This window comes from Oncorhynchus keta, chromosome 1 (assembly GCF_023373465.1).
Source record: "Oncorhynchus keta strain PuntledgeMale-10-30-2019 chromosome 1, Oket_V2, whole genome shotgun sequence".
Classification (NCBI taxonomy): Eukaryota; Metazoa; Chordata; class Actinopteri; order Salmoniformes; family Salmonidae; genus Oncorhynchus; species Oncorhynchus keta.
Genome location: NC_068421.1, coordinates 57,607,979 through 57,622,054, shown reverse-complemented (window position 1 = coordinate 57,622,054; position 14,076 = coordinate 57,607,979). Strand labels below are relative to the sequence as shown.

The window sequence follows — 14,076 nt, the reverse complement described above, 5'->3', positions numbered from 1 at the left end:
TACTTTTCCTTCATGCAACACAAGATGATTGTCCGCCTCCTCTTCCTTTCTAGACATTAACCGGTGTCTGTCAGTCACCTGGGAACAGACTAGAGCAGCTGTAGTTTGGATCGTTAGGACAACAGAAAGGAGAGCACACCTCCAACAGCATTACCAGATGGCACAAACACAGAAAATGAGGGAGGGTGGGAGAAAGAGAGAGCGAGGGAGGGAGAGAGAGCAAGAAAATAGAAGGGGGAATGGAAAGGGTAAGAGAGAAAGAGTGAGGCAGAGCCAAAAGAGATAGAGATAGAAAGAGATTGAAGAGGAAGGGAGGGGAAAGGAGAGATGTAATGAAATGAAGGTTAGGAGGTAAGAAAATACAGAATTTAGGGATGGGGACCAGTAGGAGGTAAAGGAAAACAGGTTTATGTTAAGGAGATGGAGGAGGAGGGAGCAGAAAACAGAGCAGCAGATATGGAAACAGAGAAAGGGGCAACACTAGCAACCAGAGGCGAACCCATGAGGGGCTGCACTTTCGGGTCATCGGCCTATACAAATCTTGAGGGGGCTTGAAAAATGCTGTTTTGACATACACGAACAGCGCAAGAGCGCAACATTCCAACAATTAATGCAGCAAAACTGCTTGCATGCTACAGTCAATAATCTATCTACACAGGTTAGCAATTCCTCCGCTCATTGAAACCTGGATATGCCAATTGACAACATGCCCCAGCCAAACCAGGGTCAACCCAGTAATCCCACACATATCGGTTTGGCTGGGTTTGTTGTTCCTGCGCTCTCCTTCAGGCTAACCCCGGCCTCCTTACAGGAGGAGAGTACAGAGAAGTTCAGCCCTTGGAATTTGCCTCAATATTGAAACGCCATGCTGTTTTCAGCACTCAATTTAAAGAGGATTAGCTGGCTGAAGTCTTTGATGTAGCCTCTTGGCCCATAGCACTCTCATTATAATTCATTAATAGTAATAAAACAAAGATGACTGCACACAGCACAGTAGCCAGGAGAACTATTAAAACCACAAAACAAAAGCACATTCTATTGTGACCTAAAAAAACCTTGGTTTAGAGATTGAGAGATTGTTCTAGATTTCAGATACAGCAGCTATGGTATGGAACTGGAAAAGTTGCTGTCAATGAGGTCAAATGGGACTTGGTATAACCCTAGTGAAATACTTTCAGAGCCCAACTGTTAGGAAAATACCTTTACCCTGTTGTTTTCCAAAGGCTTAGAGCTCAAAGGCTTTCAGAAGAAACATTTCATTGCGTCTATGTTCTCTAGGACGTTCCCTCTTGTTTAATAGTGTAAGATGGTGAAAGACACGACAGAACCTCAAACGGACCAGATCTTCAGACTTTTTCTCAGTCCTTTGATCTTACAGACCAACATATAATCTAGAGGCCTTCTGGGGGCCACAGGATCCTGGCTAGAAAGTGCAAACTCAACAGTTATGAGACAGAGTGCCAGAGGCTCTTCACATGGAGGATTCCAGGGGAACAGAAGGTCAGAGCCAGACAGTTCAGAGGCACAGAAGGGGCCATGCTGGGACTAGTGGGAAATTAGCTGGGCCGATGGGGGGCTGTAAAGACCACAGACTGGATTTCAGGCCAGGACAACTTTAGGTCAGTTGGAGGAGGTAATCCAACTGGGAAAAGGGGGATGGGGGCTACAAACCCTTCTAAAGGTCAGAGGTCAGCTCACTGGCATTTGACCCTGTCGGTAGATTGCTACCCTTTTCTGCCCTAAGATATTTGGACTTGCTTCTTTGTCAGATCTGGAGCTGATAGGATTCACTGAGTTCATCTTCATCTTCATAACTCTGGGAAGTTGTTTGGCCTGCTTTAGTGTTAATTCTAAAAACGCCTGAGAACGTTTTTTTCTTATCTAAAGATGGCCTGATTCTCTCACTTGACTAATTTGAAACCTGAGCTCATACTGTACTGGTGTAAAAGGGGGCTGAGATACAGTAGCAGTCAAATGTTTGTACCCACCTATTCATTCAAGTGTTTTTTATTTTATTTTTGTATTACTATTTTCGACATTGTAGAATAATAGTGAAGACATCAAAACTATGAAATAATACATATGGAATCATGTAGTATCCAAACAAGTGTTAAACAAATCAAAATATATTTTATATTTGAGATTCTTCAAAGTAGCCACCCATTGCTTTCATGACAGCTTTGCACACTCTTGGCATTCTCTCAACCAGTTTCATGAGGGAGTCACCTGGAATGCTTTTCCAACAGTCTTGAATTAGTTCCGACATATGCTGAGCACTTGTTGGCTGTTTTTCCTTCACTCTGAGGTCCAACTCATCCCAAACCATCTCAATTGGGTTGAGGTCGGGTGATTGTGGAGGCCAGGTCATCTGATACAACACTCCGTCAATCTCCTTCTTGGTCAAATAGCCCTTACACAGCTTGGAGGTGTGTTTTGGGTCATTGTCCTGTTGAAAAACAAATGATAGTCTCACTAAGCGAAAATCAGATGGGATGGCGTATCACTGCAGAATGCTGTGGTATCCATGCTGGTTAAGGGTGCCTTGAATTCTAAATAACAGACAGGGTCAGCAGCAAAGCACCCCATACCATCACACCTCCTCCTCCATGCTTCACGTTAGGACCACACATGCGGAGACCATCCATTCACCTACTCTGCGACTCACAAAGACACAGCAATTGGACAAATTTGGACTCATCAGACCAAAGGACAGAATTCCACCGGTCTAATGTCCATTGCTCATGTTTCTTGGCCCAAGCAAGTCTCTTCTTATTATTGGTGTCCTTTAGTAGTGGTTTCTTTGCAGCAATTTGACCATGAAGGCCTGTCTTCTCTGAACAGTTAATGTTGAGATGTATCTGTTACTTGAACTCTGTGAAGCATTTATTTGGGCTGCAATCTGAGGTGCAGTTAATTGCCGATTTCTGAGGCTGGTAACTCTAATGAACTTGTCGTCAGCAGCAGAGGTAACTCTGGGTCTTCCTTTCCTGTGGCAGTCCTCATGAGAGCCAGTTTCATCACAGCGCTTCATGGTTTTTGCGACTGCACTTGAAGAAACTTTCAAAGTTCTTGAAATTTTCCACACCTCCGTAAGAATAACCATCAAGTGTGTTGTCCAGGTTTTTTCTTCGTTTTTTTTATGAGGCCCATGTGAATTATTGCCAAACTTACGATGTATGTGATAAACTATAATGATAGGCAGAGTTGTTGCGAAACTTGAATCCCTCCCATGAACTCCATAAACAAAAAACCATACATACATTGTGTCCTAGGGCAGATGAAGCGGATAGATTTCTTATTTTGCCTCTTTCTTCAAGGATGACAGAAAATCTAAACCACATTAGCTCGACCACATGCCACATGTACCCCCTGAAATGGAGGTTCTGTCTTTTAGGTCTAGCCTGAATGTATGCATAAAATGCAGACACATAAAAAATGAAAGGAACTCTAATGCATGAAAAACACAGGAAAATGGGTCATCCTTCATACATTCCAAATGTCCTCTTCCCCTCTTCAAAATACCAGCTGATGTATCTAAAGCTTTATTGGAGAGAACGACCGGAACATTCTAGAATATAGGAATTATTTTCTTATGGGTTAGGCATGTACCAGGGAATCCTCTGGGGAGACCAATTTACCTTGGAAGGAACCTGAGTGGCTGAATGCACTTCTCTACTTTGATAAAGACTACCAAGTGAGTGAACGTCCAACGCATCTCCCCTGAGCAGAGTTTTGGCTGCCTAGAAGTCCCAGTCTGGACCTCTTCCCTCCCTCTTCACATGCAGGAGACCTTATTAGCCTGCCTGAAAGGCCGTTTCGTTCGTTCTTTCTGGCATGGCTGGTTATGAGCCACAAACTTACTATTTATTTTACTTTCCCTCGCCCCACATCTCTCTCCCTCTCTCCTGTCCCTCTCTCTCAACCTAGAGCCCACCACTTTACAGAGCCTCCCAGGTTGTACAGTATAGTATCAAGGTAATTGAGGAGGTCCCAGGACCCGGGCCCATGGTATAATCAGATTCCACCCATGTGTAGACGTCAAATTGCACGCTGCCTAGGAAGTCAATAAATCAGACACACTCAACATCAGCCAGTCCAACAACAAACCAGCAACAGTAGAGTCTGAAACCCTGGTATGTGTTCACACAACAAAGTGTAATGACCACCATTAACATAATCTCTCTCCCAGAGAGAATCTGATGCTGTACAGAATGTGTAATGGAAGACTTTCCAATGTCATGTCATTATGTTGTGTGGGGAGGGGACCATGGATAATCTTTATATGTTGGGTGCAAATACTTTACTCTATAAACAATGGTGGAGTTGAACAAAATGATGGGAAAAGTCCACCGGGTATGTTACTCGCCATGAAAACTAAGGCAATCGTTTAATGGGAACAGCAGGAGTTTACGCAACTGTTGCATTCGCTGCAATATTATTTCATATCTAATCTAATCTTGACACCATGCAACACAGTTCTGCTTCACTGAGTAGATCAGAGGATAAGATTGCCAGACCAGAGCAGACCCACTACGTGTGTCTAAGTCAACCACAGAGTGAATGTGACACAGGTCAGGCCTGAAGTGGCCTTGTGCCTAGCTGGTTCACAGACAAAATGGCTCCATTGAGACTTGTTTGGCTCTCCGATATACAGGGGATCCATTTACGTCCGGCAGAGAGGTCCAATGGCTGCCAAATTAATCACACTGGCTGACAACGCAGACACGTCTGTTTGTTCTGTGCAGCGTGAATCATTACTGAACATTTAAGAAAACAGCAAGTCAGTCCTATGTGTGCATTACCCTACCCTGGTCCTGCACTGTAATGTTATATTATTTCATTCCATGATGGCTTAGCTCTCTCTCTCTCTCTCTCTCTCTCTTTCCCTCTCTCTCTTTCCCTCTCCCTTTCACTCCTTTTCGCTCTGCCATGAGTTCTGTTGTTTTGTCACCTGCGAAAGTGAAACAAATGTCCCTTGTCGTGGCCCCCAGAACGATCTGAATACTCCCTTCCCCGCGTTGGGGCGCAGGGGAGCCATAAGCAGGGACAGATGAGAGACTGATTGGAATAACTGATGCAAACATTTGAGAATCGTCCCAACAAAACATCCTTTGTTTTTCCAAACGGAGGAAACGTACAGTAAAAGCTCGCCGTCCTCCATTGACAGACACCCCACCCAGTCCCTGGGGAGATGGGGGGTGTTTGAGGGGAGACGGTAGGGATGATGATGGAGAAGAAGGGGGAGGAGGGAGGGTTCTGTGGTTTCTATAATCCACCCCACTGAAACACTCGAACACCACCCCCGTTTGTGATTTCCCAATTGACTGCCCATTTACCCTCACTACGAGTGATTCGCTCAAAACAGTCTTGCTAATAAACTTTTCCCTGCAGTCTTCAGCCCTATGTGTTCTCCAGCTAATACGCCTAACAGAATGCCTACTTGCCTAGGTTTGGGTCATTGCGTTCACTCGTCAAACCTTCATGAATGACCCAACCCCTTTCCCTAGACTCCATTTTGCTGTAAATACTCAAGTATCTCTCAATGTTGCAAGCAACCTTTTAGCTTCGAACATGTGCTGTATTTGGGAGAACAATGATGTATTCAGCATTATTTGGCTGTAGTAAGGCTATGTTGGCCTTAGCCCAGGAAGCACAGCAGTGGAAGAAAGAGTTGCCAAGACAGCTCAATGGGGAAAGCTAGCCATAAACTAATTGTCCAACTGTCCACATTCTAAACCTAATTATATTACCATGTTTCAGTGGAGCAGTATGGTTGAACTCAAAGACAGACAATCACCCAAATGCTCTTTGTGTCAATCAACATAAATAATTTGCAGTTCCTGCCTAAACAAAACTCAGCAAACAGAGAACTCCAGAAACCAAACTCCTTACCCTCTGAGTGTCTCCTGGCCTCTCCGGCGAACCCTCTGCACCTCCCTCTCGTCCACCTTTCCCGTGAAGCGGCTGGCTTGGTACCCTCCATCTCCCGCTCCTGCCTGGCCGTACGCTGTGTGGACCGCGGCCCAGCAAACGGCCGCCCATCCCAGCAGCAACCGGGCCAGCTTCCCTGCTCCCATTAGCTGCTCTGTGTGTTTCTGCGTAGCCCTGCTGCTGAAGACTACTGGATGATGTCGCTTGTTCTTCGTTGACGAGTTACACTAACGTATCTGTGGACCTGTCCCAGTCCCAGTATGCACTTCAGGGTGGGGGGCTGGAGGGGGCAGACACAGGAACGTACATCAGGGTTTTTGGCCTCCCGCAGACATGTCAACCATCTCAACACAAGAGTATGGGCTACAAGGTACTTCGAGTGGAATGTGTGCCGTTTCAAGTGTGCAGAAAGAGTAACGGGTTGCTGTGCCAAATAACAGTGAAATGTATTTTTAATTGTGAATTTTTAATTGTGAATTGTTGAAAAGTCAACTGTTTTATTTAGAGTGCCCCCCTCTCCCCAAACTCCCCACCCCTCTTTCTCCATCTTCTCGCTCTTAATTAGGAAAGGCTTCAGTTAATTCCTCATCAACATCAAATTAATTTCTAATAACTTACCTGGAAGTTTACTTTTACAAGTCTGTTCTGACTGCATTAGAACATATTAAGTAGAAAAACGTTCATGTTCTCTCATTAAAAGTCAGCTTTAAGACTGAATGATGGGCCCCCAGTGATATATAACCACAGTTTAACCCACATCAGGGGGTTACAGAGCAGGAAGGAGAGATTTTCCCTTCAATAATGGAAGACAGTTATTGGAAGAAAAGGAGAAGAAAAATAGCCTCCATCCCTAACTACAATCACATTTAATGTTACATGAGTGATAAATTATTGGTAACAATACTCTCCATTCCTTCCCTCCACCCCTCTCTCTCTCTCTCTCTCTCTCTCTCTCTCTCTCTCTCTCTCTCTCTCTCTCTCTCTCTCTCTCTCTCTCTCTCTCTCTCAGAGACACACACACAGACAAACAAACTTGAATTTGCTTTACATAAAATATAATGTTGAAATGTTGTAGCCAGAAATCATTATACACATTTCCTTAGATTCCTTACGCAAGTATTATCATCATGTGTCATCCAATTTGTAATATACAGAAAGTAATCTACATAGAAAGTATTCAGATTTTTTTCATCTTTCACAAATTTGATAGGCAACAACGACATCCTTAGTGGGGGAAGAAGTTAGTGTCTTCATTTACAGACGGCTATGAGAGGGAATCAATGTGGGCGCGATCAATCCGCCAGACCGAACAAAGAAAAATGCCTGATCAATTACCTATGGATAGGTCACTAATTACCACAGCCACAAAGTCATAATTCCCGCCCATTTATACAATTTATCTTCTTAAATTCTGGTTTTAAAACTAACCCTAACCCTAGTCAAAACCTTAACTACCCTGCTAACCTTACGATTAACCCTAGCCTTAAAATTAAGACCAAAAAGCACATATTGACTTTGTGGCTGTAGTAACTAGTGACAACCCAGTGCAACCTTTCTCGACTCAAACGTCAAATGACCGGTAAACTGTTTCCATCGCAAGAAATACACATAAAACGTCATTCGGTTAAAATGCATATGCAACTTTATTCACCTTTGTATTAACTATGAAAAAAGCGTTCCATAAAACGACAGAAAAAACTAAATAGAACAGTGAAATTAACAATATCCAACGGGCTAAACATTTTGGCACTATAATGAAGGCATTTTCTCAGCAACTTTTTGAATGGGAGAAAATCGGCAACATGACCTCGAAGTGGACGACAAAAGGTATAATCTCTTGAAACAAAGTTGCAAAGTAATACAGTAACAATGCTTGATAGTAGGCTATAACCACACCTTTCTTGTGTGAAATATCATAAAACAGCATTAATACTCCTAAAGAATGTACAACGAACCTCGGCTCGCAAATCGGCTAATGACAATTTAGCAGCCACTAAAAAAATACCGGTAAAACAGATGTAGCAGCCTTGCCTAAAACAATCATAACCGGAACAGTTTTTATATTTATTTTCAACCATTCACCTTTTGAATAAGCAAGTAAATGCACATTACTTTTGCTTTATAACACATGCAAAACATTTATCAACTCGGGTAAAACACCCCTCGGCCTATGCAACGTAATAGTGAATTATTGATAACCAGTGTCATAAATCAATAGTAGCACAATACCTTACAATTGTTGCAGTGCCTTGAAGTCGAGGAGCCCTTAGTCGAAATTTGAAATGAGATATGTGCTCCAGAATGGGATATTGAACTATAGCCTTGTGAGAAGAAGAGAAAAGTTAGGGAATTGCCCTGATTGGAAGAGGGGAGGTGCTTTTTTAAGACACACAGAGAGGGGGGTTACTAACGGACCACAGGACAAAACCCACATTCCCTTAAGACTCCACTGTTATAAAGGGTGGGCAAGTATTCAGACAAACCTCTGACATCGTTTTCCAACTACTTTCCTTCATACCGGTGTAATGAAGTCACGTCTAATAAAGCAAATGGTCAATTAGATGAAAGCAATTAGTCTACTAATAATCCTCAACCTATGGAACATGTTAAAGATACCTAACCTATTGGCCAGGTTAGTTGATGTATAGAATTCCATCCTTACCTCCCCAAAAGGTTGGTATAGTTCCATGGTTTTTGATTACTTTGTCACATGGAAGTGATTTGTGAACATTTCCAATCAAATGGAATAAGATCGTTATGTCTTTAAAGTCGGTGGACCCCCCCCATGTCATTTATCACAGGCAGTTTAGTACATTTACATTGAAACCAAATTGAAATGACATGTTATTGCTATATTGTATGTATATTGTGTGACAAGTTTACGCATTCTATTTAGAAAGCGTTGCTTTTTATTGCAGTAGCCCACAGGGCAGTGATTGACGTATCCTTATGCATTGCTGTGACTGTTGATAGGAAGTGGACCAAATTAACTGGGGGCCTTGCCATCTGGGTGGTATATTGGAGAAGCAGCTGAGCACATCCCAAATGTTGGGGCCTACAGAGTTGACTGATACCCCCTGTTTGTCTAAGGAAACAGGTTTGGAAAACACAGCAAGCAGTGTTTGTCAGGACTGCCCTAAAATAGTCTCCTCACCACTCCTCACCATGTTTCGTAAGTTGGTTGTAAAATACTGTCTTCACACAACGCATGAAAATGCTGAAACTCACATCATACTGTAATTAGGGAGTACAACTTCAATGGAGTTATGACTTTTGAGAATAAAGGACTTGGTAATAAAATGAGTGGGAAGGTCAAATGCCAGTACTCCTGATATACAAATCATGTAGATTTCCTTTTGTTCTGTTGGGATCGTTTACATTTAGATTGTGGGTGTTTCCCTATACATTAGATTAACGGACACTCCCAAGCCTTCATAGATAAATGTGTTCAGGCCAGCTGGCATGGCCAGGCTCTAAAGATAATATAACTAATTGGGGATGAAATCATGCTTTAGCACCCCTTCTCTCTCTCTCTCCCTCACACACACACACACACACTTTTGCCGACACATGCCTATACCACTTGTCATGGAACATGGAATTACACACCAGACCAGGCTTAGCCTTGAACATGCAGCAGTGGAGTGACTGGGATGATTTGTGATCCTATTGGGTCTTCCAATGACTCTCTTACAAGTGTGGGATGGGAACCCCACTGACTGTCTTCCATCCCCCTCCACCACCTCAATCTGCTAAACAGAACCACATTTCCCCATGTGATCTGGGGCAGGGTGAAAGCACCACTGTCTGTATGGATTGTACAGCAGGAACCCAGGGAACTAGTTTAACTACCCCTGATAGAAATGACACCATTCTCCATGCACTGTAATTTACATACACCTTAGCCAAATACATTTAAACTCCGTTTTTCACAATTCCTGATATTTAATCCTATTAAACATTTTCTGTCTTAGGTCAGTTAGGAACACCACTTTATTTTAAGAATGTGAAATGTCAGAATAATAGTAGAGAGAATTATTTATTTCAGCTTTTATTTTCTTTCATCACATTCCCAGTGGGTCAGAACTTTACATACACTCAATTCGTATTTGGTAGTGTTGCCTTTAAATTGTTTAACTTGGGTCAAACGTTTCGGGTAGCCTTCCACAAGCTTCCCACAATAAGTTCCTCCTGCAGCAAAGCACCCCCACAACATGATGCTGCCACCCCCGTGCTTCAAGGTTGGGATGGTGTTCTTCGGCTTGCAAGCCTCCCCTTTTTTATGGCCAAAAGTTATATTTTTGTTTCATCAGACCAGAGGACATTTCTCCAAAATTACGATCTTTGTCCCGATGTGCAGTTGCAAACCGTAATCTGTCTTTTTTATGGTAGTTTTGGAGCAGTGGCTTCCTCCTTGCTGTGCGGCCTTTCAGGTTATGACGATATATACCATTTTTATTCGGAGGTCTTGGCTGATTTCTTTTGATTTTCCCATGATGTCAAGCAAAGAGACACTGAGTTTGAAGATAGGCCTTGAAATACATCCACAGGTACACCTCCAATTGACTCAAATTATGTCAATTAGCCTATCAGAAGCTTGTAAAGCCATGACATAATTTTCTGGAATTTTCCAAGCTGTTTAAAGGCACAGTCAACTTAGTGTATGTAAACTTCTGACCCACTGGAATTGTGATACAGTGAATTACAAATGAAATAATCTGACTTTAAATTGTTGGAAAAATAACTTGTGTCATGCACAAAGTAGATGTCCTAACCGACTTGCCAAAACTATAGTTTGTTAACAAGAAATTTGTGGAGTGGTTGAATAACTAGTTTTAATGACTCCAACCTAAGTGTATGTGAACTTCCGACTTCAACTGTAGGTAAATTAGTTAGCTGTTTGGATAAGGGGATTGTAAATATACATTACAATAGTTTCAGATCTATTTTACCTTATGATCGATGGAGACAAATGTGAAACCAGTCATATGGCAGCAAACTAAAGCATATCAATTTATCACTTTTTCCACAGTGAAGTTTATGAAATGCTGCCCTTATAACTTGGGATGACATTTGGATAGCTGAGCTATGGGCTTCTGTAGCCATGCAAAAATGACAGTGTAGTGCCAAACCGACCGAGTTGATTAATGATTTCTAGAATGTTTTAATTGTAATACTTTTCACAGTATTTTAAAAAATTGCATTGTGTTAAGTGTTAGCCACTATTGGTGGCCACCATCAGTTTTACCTATAAGCATGTATAACTGTCACTGACTTAGTGTTAGTTTCCTTGCATGTTGCATCATTCCATTACATCGATAGGTTACCTTTCTTTCTTCTGTTACGTTTGTGCGGTTGTTCCTGAGGATCGCTCGCCATAGGGGATCATATTAAGCTAACATATTACAAGTTGTGCAATAATTTTGGACATGTAACCTATTTGAATCATTTAGGAACGCAGACCATACGTAGCAGTTTAAACCTGGGACCTGGCGCACGGTCATGACGACTGTACGTTGTCATCACAGTTCCATATTAGTGAGGATTATTAGGGTAGATTTATAGGATCCCTGTTGTACACTTTTCTCACCTTACAATATTTAATGGATCGGCAACTTTCAGGATTAATCAAACCACAGTATTTTTGTTTCACCAATATATTTTGTGCTTAAAGACTCTCCAAAACATTTTTTTTGGGGGGGGATGCATGCTATATCGGTAAGCATATCAGAATCGGTTGATATTAGCTAAAAATGCCAACATCGGCATTGACCGAATGTCTAGTTTAACGCCAATGTGCAAAACCGATGTCAAAGCTGACGTGCATACAGAGGTGGAAAAAGTACTTACTTGACATACTTGAGTAAAAGTAAAGATACTTTAATATGAAATGACTCAAGTAAAAGTGAAAGTAACCCAGTAAAATACTACTTGAGTAAAAGTCTATAAGCATCAGATTTTAAATGTACTTAAGTAGAGTGGTGGAAAAAGTACTCAATTGTAATACTTGAGTAAAAGTACAAAGTAAAAGTAAATACAATACCTCAAATTCCTTATATTTAGCAAACCAGATGGCACAATTTCCCTTATTATTACTTTATTGACAGCCAGGGGCACACTCCAACACTCAGACATAATTTACAAAGGAAGCATTTATGTTTAGTGAGTCCACCAGATCAGGGCAGTAGGGATGACCAGGGACGTTCTCTTGATAAGTGTGTGAATTGGACCTTTTTCCTGTACTGCTAAGCATTCAAATTGTAACTAGTACTTTTGGGTGTCAAGGAAAATGTATTTTTCTTTAGGAATGTAGTGAAGCAAAAGTAAATTAGTCAAAAATATAAATAGTAAGGTAAAGTACAGATACCCCAAAACACTACTTAAGTAGTATGTAAAAGTATTTTTACTTAAGCACTTTACACCACTGCGTGCATACCTATATAACGTAGGTAGATTTCATAATGACACCACAAAAAATACAGCGCTACACAGAACAACAGCAGAAAAATACCAAGCGCACACTTCCAACAACTTAACAAGTTCAAGTCGAGCAGTCATTTGAAAGAGTAAGAACATTTCAGCGAGACAACTCAAAGGTGAAATCCATTAATGCCAAGATAATGGAATTCATTGCCCTTGAAAATCAACCGTTCTCTGTCGTGGATGATGTTTTCTTTCGCCGACTGGTCGAGCACCGGTATACACTACCAAGTAGGCGCTATTTTTACAGATGTTGCCCTTCGGAGTTACACAGTATCGTTTAAACGCACATCCCTGAGCTACTTGCTATGGGCATCACTGCTATTAGCTTCACGACTGCCATTTGGACCAGTGATGTCAGCCCCATGAGCATGCTGAGTCTGATAGCATTGCGGGTCGACGAGGATTTAGTCCTGAGGAAAACCTTATTGCATGCTCAAGAATGTGCTGGTTCTCATACTGCTGCTGCCATTTCAATGGCATTTGAGAACATGTTTGAAACTTGGAAACATGAACACTCCAAACTCCATTCAAATAACTGACTCGAGAAATAAGCTAAAGCAGACGTGATACCCTCTGTCATGGCATTGAAACGCCTGCTCAACAAAACTTCTGACATAGACCATGGGGTCAAAACTTGTTTTCAGCGGTTGCATTACATGTATACATCGCACGCAAGGGATCCACGGCTGCAAAGTGTGTAGGAAAGGCGTGTGTAGGAAATGCGTACATTTCCTAAGTCTGAATCGGGCCCCATGGAGAATACATAACACTCACAGAACATACTATTGCCTAACCGCCTACCACAAATCACACAGGTACAGTATGGTGATGATCCAGACCAGGTTATTAAACTAGTGAAACATTGGATATCTTGTTAATTTGGTGTACTACATGGTAGTGCTTTAGATACAGTATGGTTATATGGTGTGTGTACTGAGTTGGGAGAGTCATATTATGATCCATCCAGAGGGAATATTTTTAACGGGGTGCGCATGGTCAGCATTAAACATTATTATTGCATGTTAAGGTATGCCTTTAGAAGCCCTGCACGTCACTGTTAAAAGGGCTCTCGTGAGATGCCTTGCCCCACGTTGAAAAAGCTATTTGTGTGACATCGTCCAGACCAAAAGATTACACATGCCTCATCTCGCAAAGAGCAGGAGCAGGAATCCCGCCGGTGGTGTAGCAGAGTGAGCGTTGAGGCTGAGGTGCTTCCCAGAGATCTCTGTATATGAGGGATGACATACCGGCCGAGCCAGATCCCTGGAAAGAAGTAGAAGGTACTCTCAGCACTCCCATCCAGCCCCTCATGAGAATAGCTCTGGAGACCCAAGCAGTTTTGATTCCCTGTGTTGTGTGTCAGAGAGGGTAAAAGGGTTGGAAGAATGGAGACGGGGCAGATTCTTGGTCCCATGCCTAGTTTGTTCCCTCCCGGTGCTTCCTGAACCTTGTGAGAGCACCAGAGGCCTGGAGCTTAGAGGACAGGCCCTTGAACTAGGAAATACATCACTCAGACCAACCAGTACAATGACTGGCCCACAGCAGGAATAAATAGCCCACATTACTCATCCTGCTCATAAGAATGAATCAACATGTCACATCCTATATGGGCCAGACCGCTTTTGAATGGAAATGTCTGGAAAAATTGTTTTTAGTAGTTTT

The 14,076-nt window shown here is 42.2% G+C and overlaps 1 protein-coding gene across 3 annotated transcripts in view; it reads right to left on the bottom strand.

Annotated features, from left to right (window-relative positions):
- LOC118399477 (fibrillin-2-like) overlaps positions 1-8,319 on the bottom strand; it is a 92,229-nt gene extending 83,910 nt beyond the window's left edge. For 2 of the 3 annotated variants that reach the window (XM_052529101.1, XM_052529106.1), the window contains exons 1-2: positions 8,161-8,319; positions 5,893-6,211 (exon numbers count right to left, since the gene is read on the bottom strand). In XM_052529101.1, the coding sequence (XP_052385061.1) occupies positions 5,893-6,077 (185 nt within the window). In that variant the 5' untranslated portion in view covers positions 6,078-6,211; positions 8,161-8,319. The remainder of the gene's footprint in view (positions 1-5,892; positions 6,212-8,160) is intronic. The other variant, XM_052529103.1, reaches the window with a different exon arrangement.
- Positions 8,320-14,076: the final 5,757 nt, after the last annotated feature.